A 27,261-nucleotide genomic window follows, 5' to 3' on the forward strand; every position below is an offset into this window, starting at 1 on the left:
AGACACATGTTGATTGTTTAAAATGATTATGTTAAAAATACTCAAAATAATATTCCATTTCTAAGAGACATATACAAAATGTTAAGTTATGAAGTTGATATAAATGTAACACATGAAAACGTTATAAAAATAATTACATATAAGCTGTATGTTAATTTTATATTAAAGTACTAATCAAAACGTGATAACACAAGAAAATTTTAACAAATGGACGCACAATTTTTTACTGTGTACTTTTTCATTGTAATATTATGTATTTCGCTTGCATCATTTTAATTTGACAGTAACATTTTTCTCAAAATTTCGATAGAATAAAATAACAGGTTTTTTGCAACGATATCCATAATGACGAATATGATTGTCACAATAGAGTTCATCTCGTGACATTGATCATATTTTTCTTCATTTTTCCATGTTGTGACCTTGTTTTTTGCGTTGAAACTTTATTTTCCATTTCTTTTTTCCGCATGAGAAATTTAAAAAAATCAAATGACAAATGGAAACTTTTTTCGTTTTATCGCGAATCTCTTATCTATCTATGCGTTTAACGAAATTCACTCCTCTTTCAAGTACATAGTAACAAGCTGCGAAATGATGCAAGAATGAAAGAGAGAGAGAAAGAAAGAGAGAGAGGGAGAGAGAGTCACATCACCGCATCGTTATAGTATGCTGCGGCACGATCGACCGTACACACGTGTTATTTAACGTATCCTACACCACTCCTCTTGCGTATTTTGCAAGCACCCAGACGAGAATATCGTGGGCGATTACATTACATGACTAACGTCGTCGTCATTCATGACGTCACGACCTACGCGCCAATTATTCGTAACCCTTAGAGATAACCGCCTCGTCGAAAACGTAGGGTTGTGAAACGATAGAGGGAATAATTTTTTTTTCTTGCAAAATTTAAATACAATTTTTTTTCTTGTTTATATTACATGAAATTAATTATACGAAAGAATCCCAGAGACTATCGACCTTGTTGCGATTACCTTTGTTTGTCTATTATTATAATTTATGTTAAAGAGGACATATATAGATGAAATGTTGTGGAGAGAGAAAATAATTATGAGGGAGAAAATTAGTTCTGTTTCGTTCTGTTTTATTTTTTTCACAGTGAAAAAAATAGTTTTTATTTGTTCCCTTTTATTTTTCTTCACAGTGAGAGTAATTTACAAGCGATAATTTAGAAAAAAAGATAAAAGCGAAATAAAATTATCAAAAGAATTTTTATTAGGATAAAAATAAATCTTTTAAAAAAGCTTTAAAAAATATTAACCTCAGGAAGAATTAACGAATTAAAGAATTCTCAAAAGATATTAAAAAATTGATTTACAGGATATAGAGAAAAATAAAGGAAACGACTCAGCCATTTAATAAGCATACATATAAAATTAGTACAATTTTTTAATCTTTATAGAGAGAAAAAAAATCATTTCTTAATTAATTATTTGAAAATAATAATTTTCAAAATAATTTAATCGATTCTTTTGTTTGAAAAAATGAAAAAGTGAAGACTAAAATGTTTATTATCATACTACCTTAAGATAAATGAAGCGCATTATTTCGAAAGTGCTCGGACTTGTTTACGGCAAATTGTGAAATTCCTCGTGAAATTCCATGAAAATAAGCCGAGTTCATCGTCGCAATCGCATGCGCTCGTCTGGACGGTTTTATCGACGACGAAACGGTCACATCCGGGTCTCGATTGCGTTGTCCGTGATCTTGAAGCAACTCGCCATACAAACCGTGTGTGTGGTGGCACACCGGGATACCTTTCACCCTGGAAGCTTGCCAACTTCCTTCCTCGAGGGCAAGGACGGAACCGGCGAATAAATCATGTCGCTATCCGTTATCGGTATAGTTATACTAATGGAGCGCGTAATTAGAGGCGAGCCGCCATTATTTTTGTCCTCCACCGTCGCTTCCGGCAATGTTTTCATTTGGTGAGCGAAAATAATTTTTCGTCTCCCTCATACTCGCAGAATCTCAAGATCGCGTCATCTGGTTATTCTAGGCAGACATTGTGCGAGATTTTGCGAGTAGATCCTAATTGTGAATATTTGAGAAGTATTTTAGATACACAGTAAAAAAATGTTAATTATAACATTTTTCATATGTCCCAAAAAATCCATTCTAAATTTTAAGTTAAAATAACTCATTCGTCGTGTGTTACTTATTGACAAACTAAAAATGTTAAATAATTGACGCAATACTTTACATTTATTTTTGTTATTGTGACTTTGTGTAATGTAAAAATAATATACAAAATAACATACAAATTAATTTAAAATTACATGAAAAAGTAGTTACAATAGCTTTTGAGAAATGTTGAGGACATTAACATATAATAGTAATTATTTTAATTTAAATTATTTGTAATAGAAGCATTTGATTTTAGTAAATTTGATTATTTTGTATGTCAAAGTTCAAGATTATTTGAAGATTCACTTTAACTTTTCTTAGAATGTTAAACTGACTTTGAGACATGTTGATTGTTTAAAATGATTATTAAAAATACTCAAAATAATATTCCATTTCTAAAAGACATAAAATGTTAAGTCATGAAGTTGACATAAATATAACACATGAAAACGTTATAAAAATAATTACATATAAGCTGTATGTTAATTTTACATTGAAATACTAATCAAAACATGGTAACGCAAGAAAATTTTAATATATGGACGCACAATTTTTTATTTTGTATAAATTTGTCTATGTTTATTTTGTATAAATTTGTCTATGTTTATTTTGTATAAATTTGTCTATTGTTTATTTATCTTGATGTCAGACGATATTTTAACGACATTTAAGGTGATCTGGAATGTAAGAACAGATTTTTGCGGTTTTCAACATCGTGAATTAAAATATCGGGATTCTATTTGATTGATTGATATGAAATAACGTTTTTTATGAGCATAATTATGAACGATTCAATTTTGCGTATCCGGGTTAAGTGTCTATTTTAATAATTGATCGACTATGTGTTTGTTTTCAATCAGAGAATCTCTTCTTTTTTTTAAACTCTTGGATACAAACAAGAGGTCTGAGATCTTATATAGTATTTCCAATAACTTCGAACTTTTAAACGTTTTTCCTTTTTCCAGATAATTTCCACAGAAATTTAAAAGTTGTTTCGATGGAACTCAATTTAAATATATCAAAAATGTCTTTCTGGCGTTTGCATTTTTATTAAGAAGCAATATTAAAAAATTAAAATAGATAGAATTAAAATAGCTTATTAAAAAATTAAAATCGAGATTTTCTTATCATTATTATTAAATCACTATTATTATTCGAATGTCAGAAATCGAAAAGAAAAGAAAACTAAAAGAAGAAGAAATATATATTCTCTATAAAGAGAAAGAGAAGAAGAAAAAACATTCAAGTACTTAATTGAACATTCAGTATTTTTTTCTCCGATTGAAAGAGCATCGAAAACGCTTCTCGCCTGATTTCTTTCCCCAAAAAGTTATTATAAAAATGCCCTTTTGCCCTTTTCCGCTTCAACGACACGAGCCGCGGCGGAAAACGCGTCTCTGATTCTTGACCTGCCCGCACCCAGATCCGAGCCGACCGACCAGCTGATCGTTTATCCCGATCGCGCCGGCCACGTCGACGTTAAGGGAGCCATGCAGGTGGAGGGTGGATGGAAACGAACGACGACGACGACGACGGTGACGGTGACGGAGATGCCGTGTCGCGTCGCGTCTGCGCGTCGCGACGCCATCGTCGGTGGGTCGGTCGGTCGGTCGGTCGGTCGGGGGTATTGATTTTCCGCCCCGTCGTGCACGTATACGTGTGCACTCGTGTGCGTATGTGTACGTGCACCACGCACAAACACACCGACAGCTGCGAATCCGCCCGCGGAATCTCGCAAAGTCTCTCCCCGGCGTCGTCGTCGTCGATTGCTGCCCTCGCTTCCGGCTATCTCGCGAGAGCGGTAGTCCTCCTCGAGGCTCTTCGTGGTCCCGATCGAGGGACTCGGAGACCGCGATCGGATCATTCGCTGGTCCATTGTGCTTGGTTCACCATTCGCGGTCGCGCCGACGAAAAAGTTCTCTCGTAGACGGTGCTCGACGATTGTTACTCCCACTCTGCTCCTCGTCGTTGCCGAGAGGGGAGAGGGTGGTTTCTCGAACTCCACGAGGACGGCGATTCTTCGTTCCCGTCAGGCTCACGACGAACGTCGCGTCCAGCGTGCGCATATTCACGTAGGGATACTCGTCCAGAAGTGACACAATCGCACACTTTTCCCCTTTCCCTCTTCTATCTCTTGGTGGATCTTGATCTGATCTCGCGTTTGCGTCGATCGCATGGTTGCAGGTTGCGCCGATCGACTGATCCGGGATCACTAGGAAGCGTATCGTCGTCACCGGTGTCCTGAGGAGCCGAGAGACGGGAAGGCAAGGCTCTCGTCGAGGAAGAGGAAGGCTGTCGCCCGATATCTAGTCTCGTCGGGTACCCGACCATCAGCCGGCGATGCCTGCACCGACGTCAGCGGCGGCGGGTGCGGCCGAGGGCGGCCCGCCCCGCACCGAACTGCAGGAGTTACAGCTCAAGGCCGGTCAGACTACGGATGAGGTGAGTGATACGTATATATATGTGTATATATATATGTATTCATATGTGTGCATGTGTATATCTACATATGTGCGCGATGTGACAGCCACGAGGATTTACGACGCAGCGACTAAAATCGATGTAATTTCGCCAAACTTGATTTTCGAGGCTTTGGATTTCGGCTTTCGCGCGAGGATATTTATTCGCGACGATGACAATCGACATAAGATTTTTTTATCGCAATATATTTGAAATATCCGGCAGATTTCTTACAGTTTTCGGCAAATTTAAAATTGAATTTTAATAATATAATATAATATAATATTTTTATTTATTTTTAATAGCCAATATAAAATGTAATTAATTTATTTCATGTCGCGTCTCACGCATTTTTTTATTAACATTGTTCTCGTAAATTAATTATTTTGAGAAAAACAAGAATATTACAAAAATGTTTGAGATTTCTTGAGAATGTTAAATGTATTGACTAATGGAATCAGTCTCTTCAAAAAAGCCATATTTCTAAAAAGCGCAGAATTGTCAGCGTTGAAAAAATTATCTTAGGCTCATTTCTTTTTCACGGGAAATAATGTAGCTGAAAATATAACCGGTAATAAAATGAATAATATGGTTCTCTTGGGAAAAAAAAATTTTTCAAGCCCGCGACACAGACAACGAGAATTGGTCGCGTGATATATAACCGGCGTAATTGACTTCTGTTTCAGTCTCTGGACAGCACGAGGCGTATGCTGGCGCTATGCGAGGAGGTGAGTCTGTCCTTTTCATCATTAATCCCTCCTTATTTGCGCATCGACCCCTCGATCCTCTCTCGATCGTCCTCGAGATCCCGCGTCGGTGCATCAACAACCCCTTTCTCGTTATCCAAATCCCGTGTAGCAGCCCTCCTGTGAACCCGCCCTTCGTTTAGATCCCCGTTCGATTCCTCGGACTCTTCGAATCCCGAATCTTCCCCTCCGTCTGTCTCGTAAACTAGGAACGATTTTCATCGACGAATCGTTGCGCGCTTCTGCGGCAAGACGGGCGCCACTGCTCGCTCAAATTTCAACTTTGGAACTGCTAGAAAACAGAAAGAAAAATAAAGAAAATGGCAGCAAGGAGGAAAGGAGTCGCGCCAGAGAGAGGTGGGCAAAGTACTATTTCGATCGCCAATCGATCAAGTGGCGAATCTTTCGATCGATTCGATTCGATTCCTTCCCAGAACTGGCTATTATACCATAAAATAGTCAAATACGAAACTCGAACAATCTAGTTTGATTCGTAGAAGAATTAACGGATGTAATTAAATTTGCAAAATTTTCGGAAAGATCTTTGCTTTTATTCGACCACGACATCTCGCATTTTCTTGAAATTTCATTTTTAATACCGTACAACTTTTGCTACAATATTAATATTCTTAATAGCGTCACTTGATCGGTTAAGCATTGTTCTTGCGGGCGCGTCGATTCCGCTTTTGTAAGATTCACGCCGGCGAGAGCGGCGTCCAAGTCGCAGAGGAGAGAAAAAGCTTCGTGTGGACCGTACACAGGGTGCATGTAGGTGGACTATAAGCGAAGATGATAAGCGTTTTTTCGAAGTAGTATTTGTCCAGCTCTGGTGCCATACCGAGGTGACGATTTCGAGAACGTGTTGCAGATCCAAGCTTGTAAAGAAAAAAAAAACGTATAGAGAGGATTTACTTTGCGCGTCTCGCGACAACGAATTCCTGTGATTGCGATTTTGTGAAGAATCGCGAGAAAGAAATAAATGAAAGGAGAAAGGAAAAGGAGAAGAATCAATCGAGGGAGAATAGACCGGAAATTTGTAAGACGACGCATCGACGTGCTCCGAAATACGGCGAGGCTCGTCGCGAACGTGCACAAAAAAAGAAAAAAATTATTAGATTTCAGTTGGCGTGATTAAAATAATGATGCAGATTATGTGCTTATTCAAAAAGGTAGCACATTTTTCATTAATATGAAATATATATATTTATGTAAGGACATTTCCCACTAAATTAAAATTTGATGCAATATTTTTTACAATTTTTAAATTAATTATAGATATTATAATTCAGTGGGAAAAAATATAAAATAATATTACTGTTTTTGAGATATTCGTGATTAAATCCATATTATTCAAATAGTTCACGTAAATACTAACCTATTTCTAATCTAATTAATATTTGACAATTAACACAATCTAATTTTTAATAACACTTTTACTATCGTAAATTATACCTTATTATTAGTATTTTAATTCTATAATTTATTTAAGCGCATTTAAAAGATAGAAATTCTGAATCATCTTGTGTATTACCTGTTTATTTCTAGTTTATTTTATTGAACAAGGTGTTTTAAAAATTGTCGTATTTCTCTTTGAAAAATCCAAAATTGAATATTTTTCTTTAAATATGATAAATTTTTTATTTATGATTATGCTTACCGATAAAAAGAAATATGAAGAAAAAATGAGAAAAAAAACAAAATATTTTATAATTAAGTTTAAGATTTTATTTAAGCGGAAATTTTTCTCGAGATTTAAAATTCTTTACATTCTTCTTAAAATTAGATATTTGTAATCAGAATTTTTCCTGGAGAAAAAATCCATGCTTAATTTATCAAAAAAAAGTATTTACAATCAGAAGGATATCTGGGCCTGTAACGCAATAAAAGCCTCCGGCTGCATTCCGATATAACACGCTCTGTCTGCGTGGGCCTCTGGCTACAGTACTGACAAAAATCTACTAGTACACGTGATGTAACTATAGATTTTCAGTACTGGCAGTGAATATCGGAACACAGCCCTATAGCACGCCGTTTTGTTATTTATTAAAAGATTTTCTTAATCTAAAATAAAAATTTAATAATTAATTTAAACTGAAGCAGATAGTTTTTTGGAGCTATTTTTATTATGTCATAACATCATAAATCAAAATACATAGAGAAAAATACAGTCTACGTGGAATTATTATGAAATTATTTTTAATTTATTTTTTTATGTCATGAGATAATATTAATGTATTTTTGTTACATCGTAGCATAATAATAATTGTAGGAATTAATAAATTACGTAAGCTAAAATTCAGGGAACTAGAATTATTATGATAGCTTACGTAATTTTATGTACGTAATTTTAATTCAGGAATTAAAATTATGTACATAATAGAAATGCGGGAATTAATATTATGTACATAATGGAAATTCTCTCTCTCTCTCTCTCTCGGGAATTAATATTGTGTACATAATTATGAGGAAAATTTTTTTGTCATAACATAAAATCAGAATTAATATTTTGTCCAGACATAATCTTAATTCTGCATTTTCAATTATGTGATAGCTTAATAATAATTCGATGAATTATAAATATGGCTAGACATAATAATAATTTCTTTTTAGTACCGATTTAATGTGATAGAATTTTTATGACGATATTAAATAGCAAAACGGCATGCTATACAGCTCTGATAGCTTTGTTTCTAGTATGACGTACTAGGAAAAGTAATCTTGAAAAAATTGAGAGTCGATTGTTTGAATGGAAAGTATTTCAATTGCTTTTATTTTATTTTAAATTCGTTGTACATAAATATATGAAGGAGATAATGCTGAATGAATCTCAAATAAAGTATCGATTTAATTATTTTCTTTCATAATTACATATATATAGAAGAATTCGAAGAAGAATTATCAAATACATTTATATAAAAGTAAAAATATAAAATTTTCCATTGAATTTTTCAAATTAATGATGATGAGATAATGAGACGATGATAATAAGAATTTAATTCGGCAGAGAAATAAATTACAGTTTTTAATTTTCGCATTATTATCTGGAAAGTGACGATGTATACGAAAATACCACCACGCGTTATTGATTTAATAACGCTCTCCTTTATTTACTTGCGTGTAATTTGACGGTATTGCGTACGTTCGCGCGTGCCACGACCGTGAAAAAAATATTTATCTGCATTCTGCAGCTCTTTCCATATTCTCTTTCTATGCATAATTATTCGCTGTCTATGCTCGTTACCTTCGATATCTACTATTATTTCTTGATACATATACATATATATATGTGTGTGCGCGTGCATACGAATATACGGTTCTATGTAACTGTTTTATGTGTATATATATATACGTGCGTGTGTATGTATGTGTGTGTGCACATACATACACATGCATAACAATGATGTTTTACTCTCTTCTACTACTTTTAACTTACTATACTTGTCGAAGGAATGCACGCAACTGGCTTCCGGGATCTGATCCACCAAACTAGCTTATCCTGTCTTGCAGTCTCTCTAACAATTAATCTTATCGCGTTCGCAATTATTATTGTTACAACACTAACTGACAATTACTGCAATTATGTTTAAAATTTCAAGAAAAAAAAATATTAAAAAGTTGCTTTAATTGTTGCAATATTTTTGAAATATAATTATTTTACATATATTAATATTGTATTTTACGCGATTCTACGTTGCTTATGTAAATTTAATATTTCCATAGTAAATTTGATCGAATTTTTATATAATCTAGAAGCTATACAATATTTTTTGACTAAAACTCTGTACTTTTACGATTGCGTAATATTGCATAAATTCTTGAAAAGTAATTTCATGGTAATTTTACGCTCGTTTCTCTGTAAAATTGACAAAAATAATATCGCGAGACAAAAGCAGAATCATATCGCTCGAACGTGATTTGATTCGAAAAGATGATCCGCCGAGGTCTTTGCGTCGTTCCATTTCAGTCTCTCTCGCTGCTACTTATCTACCTGTGGCTGCACTAATAAGCACATGTCGCATTCTTCCGAGCACCGAGGACGTCCCTCGAATCATCATCGGCCGAGAGAAGCGTACGTACACACACTTACAATGCGTCATCATTGTCACGTCACGCGTGATAAGCGATCTCGATCGCGACTAGGGGCAATGAATCGTCAAGTCGCAAACTTCCAAGGGAAAACGGTTCTCGGAGGTTGCTCGCTTGACTATGTATTATCTTTTCTCGGCGACACGGTGACGAGAAAATCCCCGAAGAGATCGAACGCGAGAAATGCGAGAGTATTACGTACGACTTTACGTCGAAAGTGGCGACGGCGATTGATCTCGTTCGCTTTTTATCTCTCTTTCTTGTATGGCTCGATCAACTTTCTTTTTTCATCGGACGCTGATCAATTCGCGGTCCGCCCGCATCTCTTTCGTGACCCCTTTTTTAGCGCAAGCCTCCTACGCGACGGTGTGTGAGCGACGCCTTTCTTACTCGACTTGAACATATATATTTCGCTTTTTTTTTTTTAGCGAAATATTGGAGAAGAAATTTATTTTAGAGAAGAAAGATATTTTTTAATAAACGAAATTAATAAGGTTTGTATGTGTACAATTATACAATTATATCGGCGTGCAAATGTTAAATGAAAAAATAAGGAATTTTTTAAATAACTCAAAACTTGTCTAATATATTTGTTTTTTTTTCATATTTTATCTAGCAGCTTGTATATATTGAAATAATAATTACTTGTATAATAATGCAAGTTGCGCGCTTAAAAAGATCAGATTTGATTACATCTTTGTTTCTCTTATTAATTTCGGTTTGTGATCCTTTTTTAACTGCCAAATTTACTTCGTAAATTAAGCAGCAAATGCATCTTATTATGTGACAATTTTCCGCCAGGTATTTCCAATTTAATCCATCATTATTTATTAATAAACCTCACTTATATTTATATTTATATTTATATTGATCTTGAAGCATTAACACGATAATTGTCGATTAAGGCTAATATGATTTTATAATATTATAGAAATACTATAGAGAACTCTGTGTGCATAAAGTATTTGATTGAATACAATACAACAATGATTAATTATTAATAAGTATTAATTATAGAATACTAGGCGGAAATACGTGACATGTAATCGTTAGAGAGATAGTATTTATTATAATTACGGGAAAATTTCTCTTCGTCATGCAATTATGCTTACGCACCGTCGACGCAGGTGACATAAGCGTATCTTATCTTTTCTTCTAATACATATCTGCAAATCCCTTTCTTTTCCTTGTATATGTGTCTTTTTTTAATCAGCATCACGTATATATATCAATAATCTTATATATACATATATTTTCCCGTTTTAACGGGAAAATATCAGAATTCAATGATCGGGAGATTTTTTTGGGGAGAATTGTAATGATGCGTACGAGGATTTGACGCAAGGCACACTCGTGTCGCATCGAATCGTGTTTTTAATTAAATATAATCAATTCCGGTGATTGTATCATATTGTACCATAATGATTGTTATACCAGCGCAGCACGCGAATTATGTTTGACAAGACAGCATCGAAGTTCAGAGGGAAGAATTCGACTGCTCGTGTGTGACAAAGAAACGAAAAATCGAAAAACAGAATTCTCTTTTACGAATGAAAATCGCGATTTGACTTTTCGCTTTAACTCTTTGTAGTCTTTCCTGTAAAAGTAAGCACGTTTCAAAGGTCATATTTCCTTCTAATTGTTCCGAATTAAATTAAATTCGTATCTGCTTTAGAAGATTGTTATAAGGATAAATAAACATTGATTATGCGATATTTAATTTTACACTATTTATTTGAATGGTAAAGTCAAAGATGATCGAAATATTGTGTAATTCTTCATTTATGGGGAATTTTGAAAGTATCCTTTTTATTAGTCCAATGCTGATATTAAAATCAAGATTAGAGATTCCGGAATGTACAGTAATTAATATCAATCATGAAAAGCTTTTTAAAAAAAGAGTATCATGTATAAATAATAGTCATCTCTCTTCAATATATCTGAAAGAATATTTTTATTAAGAATGTGATTGTTGCATCTCGACGCAAAGGGTTAAAGCGCAAATCGACTCGCGGAAAAGTGCTCTTCAAGATCGTCGAATCGGGAGAGAAGGGTTCGCCCTAGAGGAGAGGGCCACCCAAGGAGTGTCGCCTACCGAAACGATGGGCCGAACGAGACGCCCGGAAAGAGAAAAATGACGAAAAGAGAGAAAAACGAAAAGGATAAAAAAAGAATGGAATAAGGAAAAGAGGAAAGATGGAGGGAAGCTGCGTCAGTATATACGTAAAACAAAGCTGTTGCTGCTATCTCTCGATATTGTGTCCGTTGCTGTGGATGTTACTTACTTGTGTTTTCGTATACGTGTGCGCGGTGTGTGCCCGTGTGTGATCTCCGCTTGCCTTGATATCCGTGATTTTCTACACTTGCCTGCTTCGATTGCCTCTGCCTGCTTTTCACGAGATTTCGTAAATCGATAAAGCAAACGGCGACTGTTCGAGTTTAATGCGTTGTAGCAATAGTTGTTTGTTGTAAGCGACAAAAATCTAGGAAAAATATATGAGAGATAATAATTAATTTTCCAAATTTTGTGTTTGATTGGCTTTGGCGCAAATTAGAATTTAAAGTGATAAAAGTAATGTAATTGTCACTTTTTTTTTGTTAGAAATGATTATAAAAGTATAAAATAAAAAAATAAGACGTGAAAAATTAAGTAAAAATTGCGGACGAATTATTATTTTATCGGCAATTATAATGTTAAAATGTGGAAATAAAGAAACGCGATCTTTTAAATTTTTGAAAGATATATAATAATATTATCTCTTTTTTCAAATAATCAAATAATTATTACATTAAAAAAAAAATGCCGACCTAAATTAATTTTTTTCGCATTATTACAAAAGTTTATAAAGCTTGAAATTTTACTCTTTTTTATCGAATGCAAGCTTAATGTTCTGAATAAATTTGGTGAAATTTTATCACGCGCTTAAGCAGAGATATAGCAGAGATATAGCATTATTTATATAACAGAGATATAGCATTATTTATATAACAGAATATAAGAGGACGTATCTTCTCTGTGAATAAATCAGATATTATCGTCGCTAGTTTGTTTTTCGATCAACGAAATCTTGTTGCCTGCTCGCTTTGGCTTGCCTGGCTGTTTGCGTGTGTTTGCCTCTTCCCTCTCTGCAAGCCACTCTATTTTCCCTTTTCAGTGCATCGTATTGTCGCTCTTTTTAGAAGCGATCATCAAAGCTCAATATAATCAATATTCAGTGCACATCAGTTCACGCTCTCATACAAAACAAACATATTTTTCATCGAGATACGTACATACATATAATACATATATATATGGTACATGCATACAGGTTGTCCTGTAAAAATTCTAGTTTGCAAAGAAATCGGAGAGGTAGTGATCGATCTTTCCTCGGCGAGAATTTTATTCTACTTAGCAACAATAACGGTTACAATATTAATTGTAATAATCTTGAAATTCTTTAAAAGAATAATCTTAAAAAAAGGATTAAATCAATGAGCGATTTTTAAAACATAGACTTTTAAAAAGATTAGCCATTAGCATGATTTATGATTATAATTTCATTCATTTACATACTTTATTCTATATATCAAGAAAAATTGCAAATTATGATGTTTTCTTAAATCCTGACGTTATATTATTTTTAATTATTTATTAGTTAATTTTTATTAAATCTTCGCTAAGGAAAGACCATGCAATTTTATTTATGTATCTTATTTATATAAGACTAAAATGTTACAGTTAATATCTCTATCTAATATCTGTATCTCTTTTTGGGACACCTTACGATACTTAAAGGAGACATTCGAGAGATATTTAATTCTTTGTATTTCTCTCAATATATATATTGTAGCGCTTTGTTGTCATTTGTATCACTAATCAATCAGTAGAAAATGGATTTAATATCCAATTTATTGTAGAATTTTATTCTTTAATATAAGACTTTAATTTTAGTGCAAAGAATTAAATACTTTAAATAAACACAAAAAGATATTTTGTATTTATTTTTCTATTCATTTTTTTTATCGTTCAAACTTCTAGATTTTATCGACCGCGATTACCCATACTTTACATGCTCGTCACTATCAACTATCATTCTTCACGTTTTCTCTCAAAATCTTACGCACTTCCATTATTTATGTATATTTTTTTATACCAATATGCACGCTTGTATTTCAAGCCGAATGAGCAAAACATGAACAAAAATATATCGCAATTTTCGCGATTAAAAAGTCGTCAGTAAATCAACCAATCACCACAGATTTATTTTATATTCTCGCCTTTATTTAGCGCATTGTTTAATCCTAAATGCAACTAATTCGAGTTTTACTTATTCGATACTTTTTACAAGTTAGAAAATTTAAATCGCATATCTGCATTTAGCATTAAATGTAATGCTCAAATATGGCCTGTAATTAAAGACTCTGTAAAAAATAAGAAAAAGAAAAACGTTAAATACATAATCGCTTATCCTTTTTCCTTCTCCATTCATCGATCGTTTTATTCACTTCGCTCATTCATTCATTCGCTCATTCGTTGCCCGTCACCCTCCCTTTTCCCATCCTACTTTAATTACGTGTGCGTGTGTGTTTTACTTTGCATTTATTCAGGTACTTGCAACCCTTTAGAGTCTCGAAGTGCCTCCGGAATTTTTCATCCGGGTTCTATATTAACCTTTTTTTACATTTTAATCGTTATAATTAATAAGTCGATTATGAGCAACTGAATTATATATATTTGATCGCAGAGCTTAAGAATCTAAAACTGATAAATGTTATAATTATGTTTATAAATGTATCTACATGATGTTGCTTTATGTTTTTGAATTTCATTTTAGTTTTATACTTTTCTTATATTCTTCAGATTTTCTCTTCTTTTTCAATTCAGAAATATGTACATTTAGTTGCTATAATTTTTGTAAATTCCAAAGCACTCGATGCGATGATACAATTATTTGGCGTAATGAATTATTCCTTTTTTTTCTTTTGTTGATTAGATCGATTCTATGGCACATTCGTGACTCAAAGGGAGCTCGCAGGACCTGTGACTTGCCTTGCGCATTGGATCTTATTCAATGGAAGCGTACTCTGTTCTGTATCCTGCAGTGTACCTTTACCTATCTACCTACACACTCTACTATATACCGCTCTTTTCGTTACTGCGTGTCCAAAAAGTCCCTATTTTACCGCCCAGAAAAATAACACTGCAGTCGTGGATCTGCTCGATCGCGTTCGATCCTTCCTGGACTCTTCTCTGACTGAGAGAAGGTACGCAGGAACGATTGACGAGGATCGAGAGATTAAAACTGTCCAGCCGAAACTCAGAATATCGCAAAAACTGCAAAAAAAGAAACAAAAAAAAAAGAATGAAAAAACGCGCACTTTTTGTCCGAAGGAAGATATCTGCCAAATAAAAACAAAAAATATATAAACGCACAACAACAACAACAACAACGGCGACAACAATTACAGCAACAGGAACAACATCTACAACAACAACAACAACAACAACATGAACAACAGCAACATCAACAACAACATCGCCATTGACCGATACAACATCAGGAACAACAACAACAACAAGCAACAACATGCCAACACGTTCGTACCGCGTTTGACGGTACCTCCGGTCGGAATTATACTTTCTTTCTTCACAATCGCTCTTGCCCGCCCGTCTTTGCCCACCTGTTTCTGCGTCCCGGGCAGTTTTATCGATATATAATAAAAAAGTACGAGCTTGAGGGCGCGCCGCGATATCGTCCGTGATAGACAGAATGAGAAAAAAAATCAAATATCACGAGGAAAGTGAAAAAAAAGGAAGGAAAAAAACGAGAGAGGCCTCGAAAGAGAATACTTCTTACTCTGTTCCCACTCTGTACGTGCATCACTACCTCAACATGTCCGGCCACAATATCCACCTTTTATCTTGCTTGTCCAATATCCACCACCGACTTATCCATTACATATAATATATATATATACCTCTTTTTCTATATATATACCTTTATATATATATATATATATATATATATATATATATACCTAACTATATATATACTATACTAATATATACTACTAATATTACTACTTTATACTTACTAAAAGAAAGATATGAAGAAAGAGTGAAGAAAGATGTGCGACTCTTTCTTTCTATCTGTCTATCTCTCTCTTTCTCTCTATCTCTCGCTCTCTAACACTGGTGGTGGTTGTCTGTGTTGTGCTGCCTCTGTCTGTCGTAGAGCAAGGAGGCTGGCATCCGCACTCTGGTCGCACTCGACGACCAGGGAGGTGAGTGAATTCGCTTGTTAGCAATTAAGTAATAACCGAAATTGAGAGGGTAGGAGGTGAAGGAACGAGGAAAATTACTCGTTTTCGTAGTCATCGCACACTTTTACGACTTAACACCGTCTGTACTACTCACAAGTGTTGCCCCCGAGTGTCTTTCTCTTCCTCCATACGCATATAATACGCACATACACGCATACACACGACGGGGTTTCGGGATGAGAAAACTGCGGGAAAATAATGGTTTCACATGAGTTTTATATTTCTCTTACGCACAAATTGAATGTGATAGATATAGATAGATTTTTACTAACGTAGAATTAATTTTTGACATTCGATAAAAAGAGCTTATCTTTACTATTATTCTAGAATCTCTTCTTTCTCTTCTTCTTTGCTATGCGTTTTATCTTTCTTACGAAAAGTTACATTTATTATCTTAAATGAAATGAAACTATTTAAGGATATGTAGATTATTCTCGCATTTTTCCTTCTTCCATGTCGAAGTTATGCGGTATCCCGTAGATTTCATCTTATATAAACGCAATTTATGTTTGCTATTTGCGAGAGAACCAATAATTCCGCTAGATCTTTCAAATACGCTACGTGATTATTCTCATGTTAATAATTAGACACACACATACACACGTAGACTACGGTATAACGATTAAACACTGACTCTTTCGGTCATGATATGGTTGGCGGAAAGATTCTTAATTTAAAGAAAAATTTAAATTTAATTAATTAATTAAATTAAATTAATTTAAAGAAAAATTCCAGTAATATTTACACTCTGTATTTGATATAAATCTCAAAGATTTCTCGATGAAGCGACCGAAAGGGTTAATGCAGTAATCTCGAGAGTCGACGCTCAAAACGCTCGCGGGTTGTAGCTGCTAACCAGAGACGGAAATTGGTCCATTAACATGCTCAGTCCTACCGGGCCCGAGATATTACGGGTATAGGCTTGCCACCCCCGCGATCCCGCACCCCGTTAATTACGGTCGTACGATATGCGCCGGATGTTCCAATTCGACAAATGTTTGCGAATAGTTCCGGATTTTGCAGACGCGAATACGCGAGAATTTTTGGGCGTGAAATGTCAGGCAAAGAGCTTCGGAAGTCGATTTTCCAACTCAAGTGGTTCCCATTTTATACACGAAAGCCAATTCTTGGGATACAAAAATTGATCGATTAATTTACACTTAATTTAATGCACCTGAAATTACACGCTTTGACGCGGTTTAACGATATAATGTCATGCTTTTAACATGACACGAGCTCGATCGGAGCTTTAATTCCATCCTAATCATCTTTACTTTCATAAATGCTGAAGAGGCAGGAACAATTCTCTCACGATAGAGATTGGACAATAAAGATCGTTTCGCGTCCGAATAATAAATTTAATTAAGGGGACCGACAGCCAACTGCCACTGCACAATCGCAATTGTATACTGTGTCGGATCTACTACGATTACTACTGATTACAACACCATCGCCATCACTGACACCACTGAGATACTTTTTGCTGATATTACTACTTGTACCATTACACTATGGCTGTATCTTGGATCGTTGGTGAAAAGCTTTCGCTTATATCTAGTTTTGTGAAACTTTGTCAATCAATTTGAATCTTTTGTCAAGGGATTAAATCCTTCTGATAATTTTTTAAAAATATAATTAAAAATTTATATAATTTTCCACATTTAATCTCCTCGTAGTTTTCATAATTTGACGAGAAAACTGAAATGTGAATTTTTTATTTTAATTTAAATTTCGTGGAAGCGCATATAAAACTTGTGCGGAACTTTACGATCCAATACGCGGCTCGTGCAATCACGACGTGAACTAGTTTCAGGCTCATTTTTACGTTTCATCATTGACATGGACGGTTCGCAAACGTGCTGTAATAACGTGACAGAGGGAATATTATCACGCTCGCGATATACATAATGTGAAAATGAGCCTCTTTCAATAAATCAATCATCGCTGCTGCTGCTATCGCTGTCGCTATTTGCCAGCGTTGACGTGAAGCGGCTCGTACACGATCCAACAAGCGAATTTCCGTTGTATAAACAAACATGAACGCCATTGCATAAGCATTACACTAAATTTCCTTGCCCATTTTTTATGAATATTTTTAACTTTACTCATATAACGATATTATATTTTGTGATATCCTCTTTATCCGTATTTTTATCAGGATATGTATATATTTTTATTATTAATATAGATTTTTTATCGATCTATAGATAGATCTCGCGTATTGAGGATTGTTTCCCCTCTTATTTAAGTCTTTTACATAAAAATAACAATTTTTCTCCATTATTTTTTTTCTTTCTATGTGTGCGTGCGTGTGTGTGTGCGTGTGGGTCGCGCAAACTGTTGGATGCTGTATGAACCGCTTAACGAGATCGATCTGCTCCCGTGTAATATTAACAGCTGTTGTTGAGATGGTGTAATCAATCGTGATCGTTTTGTATTTATTTTCTGCCCATCCCGCCGTTTTTTTCTCTACGTAGCTATTTACACTTACACTTACTCGCCCTTCCTTTCGCGCCCTTTTTCTCTCTGTCTCTCTTTCTTCGTGTAGACATCTCAGACACTTTATGTTCTAAATCCAGACGAGACACGCTGGATGCGATCGCGCGCAGCAAAGTGCAATAATGGCATGTGACGTGTGGGAATGCCCTTATCGTGTCTTCGAACTTTTCCCCCACGGTCCTCTCTCACACACTTTGCCGATATGGCAAAATTTAGAAGCGTGCTAAGTGCCCTCTCATCTGTCAAACGCTGTTATCGCATCTGCTTTCGTATACCGGGTTAATTGGGACATCGCGACAGTTTTCGATGTTTAGAGAGAAATATATTATATATTTTTAGAATTATTTAGAACGTAATTATATACTCTTGGACAAAATTAATATAATAATTTTTTTTCACTTTTCCATAAAAGCTGATATTTAAATTTTAAAGAAAAAGTGAAAAAAAAATCATGCGTTAATTTTGTCCACGAGTATATTTAATTCGAGAGTATTATTTATTTTATCGCTGTCTAAATTATATTGTTGTAAATAAATAAGAAAATATATATGACTTATACACATTATTATATTTATAAAATTTGGATAGTGATAAAATAAATAAAAATTACGTTCTAAATAATAATCTGAGTAAGTACAATATATTGCTTGTGTAAATTCAGCTTTTTACAAAAAGCCTGCGCTGCTTATAAAATGCCAGTTTATAAAAATTCGGCTCTTTAAAAAGGCTGATTTTATAAAAAAGAATCTTTGCAATATATAAATAAGCTGTAAAATTTATGTGCATCATCTATTCTAGCGTAGCAAAGCTGGTTATAAGATAATATTATGAAAGATTATCACTTCTCTCTCACTTCGGCCATCACAATTATCGATCAACAATTGCTACGGTCATCAGTTGGACGTTTAATGCATCATAAAGTGATTTAGTCGCCATAAAGCGATTACGGGTAATATTGATTCCAGCATCACTTTCGTCATCTACCTCGTTAATCATTGAAAGTGTCGCGACTTCGCGCTCCTGTCGCAATTAGCCCGATCGATCCCAAGTTCACAAGACACACGCTGTAATTCCTGTGAATTTACTGTAATTCTGTGTGTATATATTTAATCTCTACTATACACTCAATACTATCCAGTAGCCAACGAAGCTTACAGAGCTGTGTCGCTTTCAGTCTACGTATATTACTTATATATAATTACATATACATATATATATTTTTTTCTATATATGTATATACATTAACACGTATTTGTCTATCTAATGTAGATATATATCTCGAGAGAGTGTATACTCTATAACCCGTTAACGCGCTTGCGACAGTAGTTATCTGTCTTGTCTGTCGTAACTTGTTTCATTTCTCTCCTCTTTTACCTCTGATATACATCTCTGTCATCTCCTCTCTTTCTATCTATCTACTTCCATCTCTCCTTGGTTTTGCAATCTGTGCATTCAACGTGCAATTACTCTCTGTCGGCCGTCGTCTTACCAAAGTAGATACTGCCCCCGCTTTAATTTCGAGTCGCTGGCCGAAATGTATGCGTATGCGGTATATATTATTAGGAACAAGTCTATATATGATGATGATGATAATAATAATAATAATAACAATAATAATAATAATAATAATAATAATAATATATAGAAATATGAGAATCGAGTATCGAGAATTGAAAGACAAGAGCTCGATACGAGATGAATGAACGAGAAACGTGAGAGTGAAACGTCGCAAAGGAACTCCGCTCGGCGCGATCGCCAATCGCGCTAATTGTCGATTAGCACGGCAAGAATAATTAACAGTGCGATCCCCTCTGCTGATATGTAATTATCGCCATCATTATCATCAATGGCGTCTCGCCGCGCCATCGTTCTCGTCAATTCGCGTCTATTCGTCTGAAAACGAAAGCGTACGATGCTCAAGAGACGCACCAACGATGATCGCCGCGTTTCTCTATTACTAGTTGTCAATGCCGATATTGTCAAGAGAATTAGAAGAAAATTTATTAGAAAATTAGGAGAAAATTTATTGCAATAAGTGCGGCCAAAAATTCTTCAATAAAGTCGAAATTAATGTATTGCATCTCTCTCTTTTATTTTTAAATATTTTGCGGTTTTCTTAAAAAATTATTTTATCTGAAAAACTAAATGTAAGAAAGTAATTTAAGAGATTTAATCTAATTATTTTCGCGTTTATTTGTTATTCGTGGAGAAATTTTTTCCGATCCGTTAGAAAGTGACGTCTCTTGGTCGTCGATATCTTTATCAAGCCGCCCATTTACGCTCCATTAAATCGTCTCATCGTTAATCGTCATTACTCTTAATGTCGTCGGCGTCGTATTCGTCATCGTTGTTATCTCTCTATTCTTTCTTTTTCGCCTATAATTTCTAACGTAAGTAATAAATGCAGAAATCGGTTGCAATTAATGGTAAATTGTAATTGCGATTATCCCGAAGAAAGGTTTTCAATTAAAAAATTAATCGATCGATTAGATCAATTTAGTTAAAATTTAATCTCCGACTTAAATAATTCTTGAAATTATTATTCCGAAATTGAGCAAGATCCGAAAATACTCGAATGATTTGAATTATTTTCAACTCTTTAGTTTTCGAAGATAATTATCTGCCATTGATATAAAGATAAATAATTTAGTTGATCGCAAATGTGACGCTAAACACTATGACAATTGCAGCTGATTTATGTCAAGAGTGAGCGAGCGATTATGACTGACATTGTTGCGATTAGGATCATATATTTCAATAACATAATCGTGAGCTGCCTCTGAATCTTTGTCTGGTTTATTATCGTCTTCATTATTTTTTATTATTTTTAATATTATTGTTATTATTATTTTTATATTTTGTTATTACTATTTTATTAATTATTATATTTTATTCTTTGTTTTACTTTAATATATTATAATTTGTTCATACGCGGCACGTTTTGTCGAAGAACGCGATTTTCTAAATATTTTTTTTCATAGCAACAAGGTAATATTATCGATAAAATTGGGATAAATATAGAGAGTTAATTTTTATCCATGGGCTATTATCTCAAGGAAAATGTTTGCTTTCGCGCAAAATTGTCGCTTTTGAATCGACAGGACGTGCCCGCGTTATTTTGTTGCTTTTTTGTCTGTGACTTTGTTCCGCAGTTAATTCTCACACCCATCTACTGAGAAAAACGATTCTTTCGTTTCCGTTAATATGTGGCTTGATGACCCTGTCGTAGACTGAGGATATCGGAGCAAACACTCTGACGATGTTAGACCACCAAGGCGGTAAGCAGTTTCTCAGTAAACCAACAATAAGTCACTGTCTCTTTCTCTCTCTCTCTCTCTCTCTATTTCTCTCTCTCTTTTGCGAAGAACGAGCGAGCGATGCGACAAGTTCGATAAATATAATATATATTATAAGGAGGAAAGAAAAACGGATGAGAGGAAAAAAGGTGACAGAAGAGGGAAAAGACGCGAAGCGAAAAACCAAGTAACACGTGCGCGCCCTTCGTTAGCCATGTCAACTTGCGTTTCCCTTCGTGGAAGGGCGCGCTCCCGATGCGTGATTACCAGAGTGCCGACAAAGGGCGTTTTTCAGCAAGCGACACAGAGGACACAGTGTAACACAGTGAATCATTTCATCCTTGCTCATATTCGGCAATCAACGAGGATGAAGCGATGCACTGTGTCGCTTGCTGAAAAACGCCCAAAATCATATGAAACGATAAATCGGCTGCGAATGGTCGATCTAAATCATTTTCGCAAGAGTATTTACTCTTAAATTATAAATAAAAAATAGCGGATAAAGAGATATTTGTGTAATTGTCAGAGAAATAATTTGATATATTATGATAACAATTAATATTTATATAAATCTAGAATTTTTTTTTCTATTTAATAATTTAATTTAATTTAATAAATAATTTTTGTAAAATGATAAATAGGTTATTATTCGAGAAATTTTAATCGAAGAAGAGATTCATAAGATTTTAATTTCTTTACTCATTTACTGATGGATATATTTTTTCGCGAATTAGAAGAAAAATTTCTATTTTTAATTTAGTATCTTATGCGGAATATCATTGTCTGCATTTTTAATGATGTAATCGATATTTGATAATTCGATGACAATCAGTGCCGACCATGCGAGTCGATTTTCGTTACTCTTCTTTGTCGAGAATGATCCATCCGCTGTTTCGACTGTTCTGACCATGATGAGAGATTCCGCGATGACGAGAACGATCCTCTCGCTAGCGGATGTCTTGGTTGATTCATGACGATGATGTCGAGCCACTCGAACGACGATGGCATTATCGCTCTTAGGCTCCTGTCGTGTTTAAAGCATCCGACGAAACTCCATTCGTTATCCTGATCTTGTTTCCCCCGATCCTTGATTCCGATACTGTATCTTTCAACGGCATGATGTTCTATCGATCTACTACGTGTACACGGGACATTTCTGTCGAAGGATGTCCCGTTTATCCTTTTACCTTTGACTATATTTGATTGTTTGTCTCTCTATCTTTTTTGCCTTCGCCACTTCCTTTCTAGCTTTGCTCTGCTCTGGTGTTCATTTACTTCTTCGGGATGCGTCACACATCAGGTGTGTGTCAATGTAATCATTCGCTCTCAGAAATATGAGATTCCTCATTTTTTTCTTACGCAATCATTCGCATTCAGAAATGTGAGATTATTTATTTGAAAACAGATATGCGCTGTAAATTTGAAATTTATTTTAAACGAATTATCTACTTAAATTTAATGTAAATATATAAATTTAAGGGAGACTTTTCTGTTCTTTATCTCTCTTTTTTTATATAACTTCCATTTTGAAATATATAAGAATAATAATTTTATGGTTTTTTCATTAAAAACAATTTTTATTTAAAATTTGAGAATTGTCCCTAGTTGATGCTTTGCATATTTTTCTCCGAATAATTTTCTTTTCGCATATCATAAAATCTTACTTTATATAATAATAAAAAGTATTATTATATAAGTATAATATAATTTACGAAAATGTTTATTGCATTTGTATAAATATCTGAATGCGAAAGATCATCAGCATCGAGTTCATGAATCATAATCCTTGTTACTGCGCAGATTTGTCCCGTTAATTTTATTTCAATATTTTTCACTTCATTGTTTAATACAGTATCATTTTCACTTACCATTTATAACCGAAGTTTCCATCTATTCTCCGAAATTCACGAAGAAATAATTATAAGGAACGTGCGTTTTACTGCTAATTCTCAATATTTCCCACCAATGCGTTCGAGTCATCAAGATTCACCCCGTCGTCATTTATTCATTTCCTTTGATGTACAATAAATTAAGTATTTTTACATTTTCGTTCATCCAACGCCTTAAGAATTAATTGGAAAAGAGCAACAGGGTGAACCTCTTGGTTCTCTCATCATTTCCTACCACCCCCTCCTTCACAATCGTCATTGTTGAACCACTTGCTGACGTCACGTCGTCACATTTCCATCCATCCATCCATCCACCCATTCATCCATCCCCTAATATGCATAATAGATTAATTAATTGAGGCTGAAAAAAAATTCGTCGTCCGCGCCCTCTCGCCGCTCCGACATTCTCTCATCGTCCTCTCTCTTTTTCTGTCATTATCTTTCTCATATCTCTCCCAAACTTCGTTTCTGCCCGCGTTGATGCTGGTGAATATCACGGGGGGGCCTCGAGGGGACCTTTTTTCTTTCCGGGGAGGGAAAGAAAACCGCGGAGCGAGGCGAGGGAGCGTCCTGACGGCGATGTAACTTTTCCTCAATGTTTAACACGCCGCTGATTGCCTGTCGGTTGCCTGTTTAGAGCCACGAGGTCGGGATGAAATCCCTCGTAATGCTGGACGAGCAAGGCGGTAAGCCACTTCCACTCTAGCCTCTAACATAAACAAATAGACAGATCCCGTCGCGAAGAAGAAAGAGAAAAGATACTCGAAAGATATAAAAAGCGATTTCGCTCCCCGCAGCGACAACCGACGATACCAATATCAATTTTACAGATTATACATACATTATACATATATAGAAATATGTATATATACATATATGGCATACCAGGGATAAGAATAGTACTCGTCCATCGCGCACAATTTTGTCGCTATAAATATTCGCGATCCCTCTTAAAATATTTAAAATATAAATATTATAAATATAGTAAAATATTTCAAATAATATATAAATGGATAATTTATCCCAAGGGATGATTAATACAAATAATTAATTACTCCCGATTAATTCGCGGTTGTGTTATCCATTAAAAAAAAAAATCTACTTTTTATTTTTACAATCACGAACCGATTTATAGCCGCAAGATGGAGAACAGTGCTCGAATACTTTTCTTATCCTTTTGAAAAATACGCGGCGATATCTCGCGAGAATGAGTGATAACGCAATGCTGCCGGGAAGATGGACGGAAGTATAGTTTTCCTGCGCATCTTTCTTGGACCTGTTCATGTGTCATCGCTCGGAAATATTACCGCGTATTTCGCACAGTGTCCCAAGAAAGGGGGAAGGGGGATCGGTAGCAGGACCCTCGATTCCAAAGTTCAGAAGTCGATTTCCCGACAATTTCATTTGCTCTTCGATTCATCGAAAAGCGATATTTCATCATCTGTGTTATCATATTCTATTATCTACTTTTCGATTTTTTCTCTAACTTTTCTCTTCATTCTTGCTACTTAATTTTGTAGCTTCTCTTAAAGATCCTCGTTTTTTCTTGCAATTACGCATGCAAAGGTAAATGCAAAGATTATAACCACCGATAATCGACGACTAACGAAGATACGAGCCATCGAAAATCAGATAACAAGAGATAACAAATTTGCCGATGACAAAAATGGGGCCTCGCTATATCCGCGTTTTCCCCTTTTCCCGAGAGATAATCGCGTGCACTATCAAAACACTACTACTTATTTAACAATCAGGGGCGTAGCTAATAGATCTTATGCTAGAAGAAGAAATCTCTCTCTCTCCCTCTCTCTCTCTCTCTCTCTCTCTCATGTAAAATAAATGTACATGAAAGAGTCTCAAAGAGACCCAAGAAAGCATCGCTTCATTCATATCCTATCGCTACGCCCCCGTTATTGAGAGATATATTATGTATATTATTTATAGCATGTATGTGTATGTATTTGTCTATGCATACACATGTACATACACATACCACTCGGCAACACTCGGCCATCGTTATACCGTTCACTTACATTTCGCTCTCAGCGCTCAAGCAATTTTTTTTCTCTTTCTTTTTCGGCTAACTCTGACTTTCTCGCGCTTCTTTGGTTCTCTTCCGCTCTCTTTCTTCAGCTTCCTCGAGCTTCGCCATTGCTCTGTGTCTGCATATTATACTACTTTCTCTTTCACACTGCATAACTGATACTGCTACGATACTTGCTACGATACTTACTTTCCGTCCTTCTTGTATTTCTCTCTTTCTCTATCTCGCCCTTCTCCCGGTCCTTTGAATCATTCTTATCCCTCACTCCTTCTCTCCGCATCTTCGAGATTTTTACTCAAATTCCCTCAGGCTTCGTTCGCATCTGACGATTTTTCGTACACTGCAAAATTTTTCCTTGTGTTTATAAATTTTTATTATAAATTAAAGTGTTTTTTTGATACTTAAAATAAGACAGATTTATACAGGTTTCGAGAAAAGAAGAAATAAAACTAATGCAAAAAAATATAGAATTATAGATATTTTTAGATGAAATTACTTTGCATCAAAATAAAAAAAAGCTTTTGATCAGATGTTTAGGAAAATAATTAATAAATTTTAATTTAAAAAAATCTATGATAATAAATTATTGCCTGTTAATTTTTTGGATCCTGGGTGTTTTTAAAATTTTTTAACATTAAATTCATCTTCACAAATGTTAAGCATTAGATACATAATTAACAAAACTAGAAATAAAAAAGGAAATAAAATAGTTAAAATGATTGACTTAGATTCTATGATCGACATAATTTCTATTGGCCAATATTATATTAGGTAATGATGTAAAAAATGATTTATTCGGTATATATAGATTAAAATATTTCGATGTCATTTGATTTTCTCGGCGAAAAATCGTGCGGTGCGAATCTTTACAGAAAAACAGAGGAAAACAAGACAAAAGCGGACAACAGATGTGATCGAGATTTTACGACTTTTACGTTTATCCGATCGCGAACATCCCTCACGGTGTTTTTCGTCTTCGAAATAAAAATCGGTAGGATACTAAACGAACAGCCGCGAATCCAGCCTCCGCTTTTTAGCCAAATACATATACTGATCGGACACCAGTTACATGTTACAACGATGTCTACATGTATTATTAGCCGAACACGAGTACTTATTCACCCGGGCTTCTATACTTTTAGGCAAACTTCGTATACCGTAGTTAAACCTTTAAGTATAACGTAGATACAGAGTGTCTCGAAATAGTTTTTCATCAAACGTGTTTGACTATTTTGGACTTTCTCGATTCGCCTTCAATATAATTTATCCAGTAATATATTTATCTTTTATCCAGTTTATCCAGTAATATATGTATTTATCTATCGGAATAAAATTTAACAAATTAAGTTCCAGGCAATATAAATAGTTTGCAGGTAAAATTTTACGTAGACTTTATTCATAAGAAACTGTAATTTAAGGTAAAAAAATTGTATTAAATTTTTGTCGTTTCTAAATCTCAAGAAAGTATGATAAGAGCTACTTCGGGATATCCTGTACACTTAGTTTAGAAAATTTCACCACCCACCGTGAGAAATCAACCCGCTGTACATATTCAGTAGGCACATAACAGAACAAAATCACCCGATGCAGGAACGTCGAGCAAAGAGGAAACTCTTCGCTTAACTGCCGCGCTTTCGTTGCACTTTATTTTGTGCAGGCTCGGGGGTTCCATTGAGCGGATGCTTCTCTTTTTGTAGGATAGACCTTTATCCCAGTGATCTCGAAAAACATTGCTTTCCATACCTTTTATTGTTTTATTTCGATTCTGAGTGTAGAAGAAAAAAATA

The 27,261-nt window shown here is 34.7% G+C and overlaps 1 protein-coding gene across 8 annotated transcripts in view; it reads left to right on the forward strand.

The window, feature by feature from the left end:
- The window catches only part of Snap25 (Synaptosomal-associated protein 25kDa), a 41,132-nt gene that overhangs the window by 4,738 nt on the left and 9,133 nt on the right, over positions 1-27,261 (forward strand). For 3 of the 8 annotated variants that reach the window (XM_083092515.1, XM_083092519.1, XM_083092513.1), the window contains exons 2-4: positions 4,333-4,590; positions 5,295-5,336; positions 21,475-21,523. In XM_083092515.1, the coding sequence (XP_082948641.1) occupies positions 4,489-4,590; positions 5,295-5,336; positions 21,475-21,523 (193 nt within the window). In that variant the 5' untranslated portion in view covers positions 4,333-4,488. Of the gene's footprint in view, positions 1-3,937; positions 4,221-4,332; positions 4,591-5,294; positions 5,337-15,658; positions 15,708-21,474; positions 21,524-24,067; positions 24,117-27,261 lie in introns of those variants that run through there. The other 5 variants (XM_083092521.1, XM_083092518.1, XM_083092520.1 and 2 more) reach the window with 3 other exon arrangements.

This window comes from Camponotus vicinus, unplaced genomic scaffold (assembly GCF_025532165.1).
Source record: "Camponotus vicinus isolate PSW18456_S1 unplaced genomic scaffold, iyCamVici1.0 SCAF_2, whole genome shotgun sequence".
NCBI lineage: Eukaryota > Metazoa > Arthropoda > Insecta > Hymenoptera > Formicidae > Camponotus > Camponotus vicinus.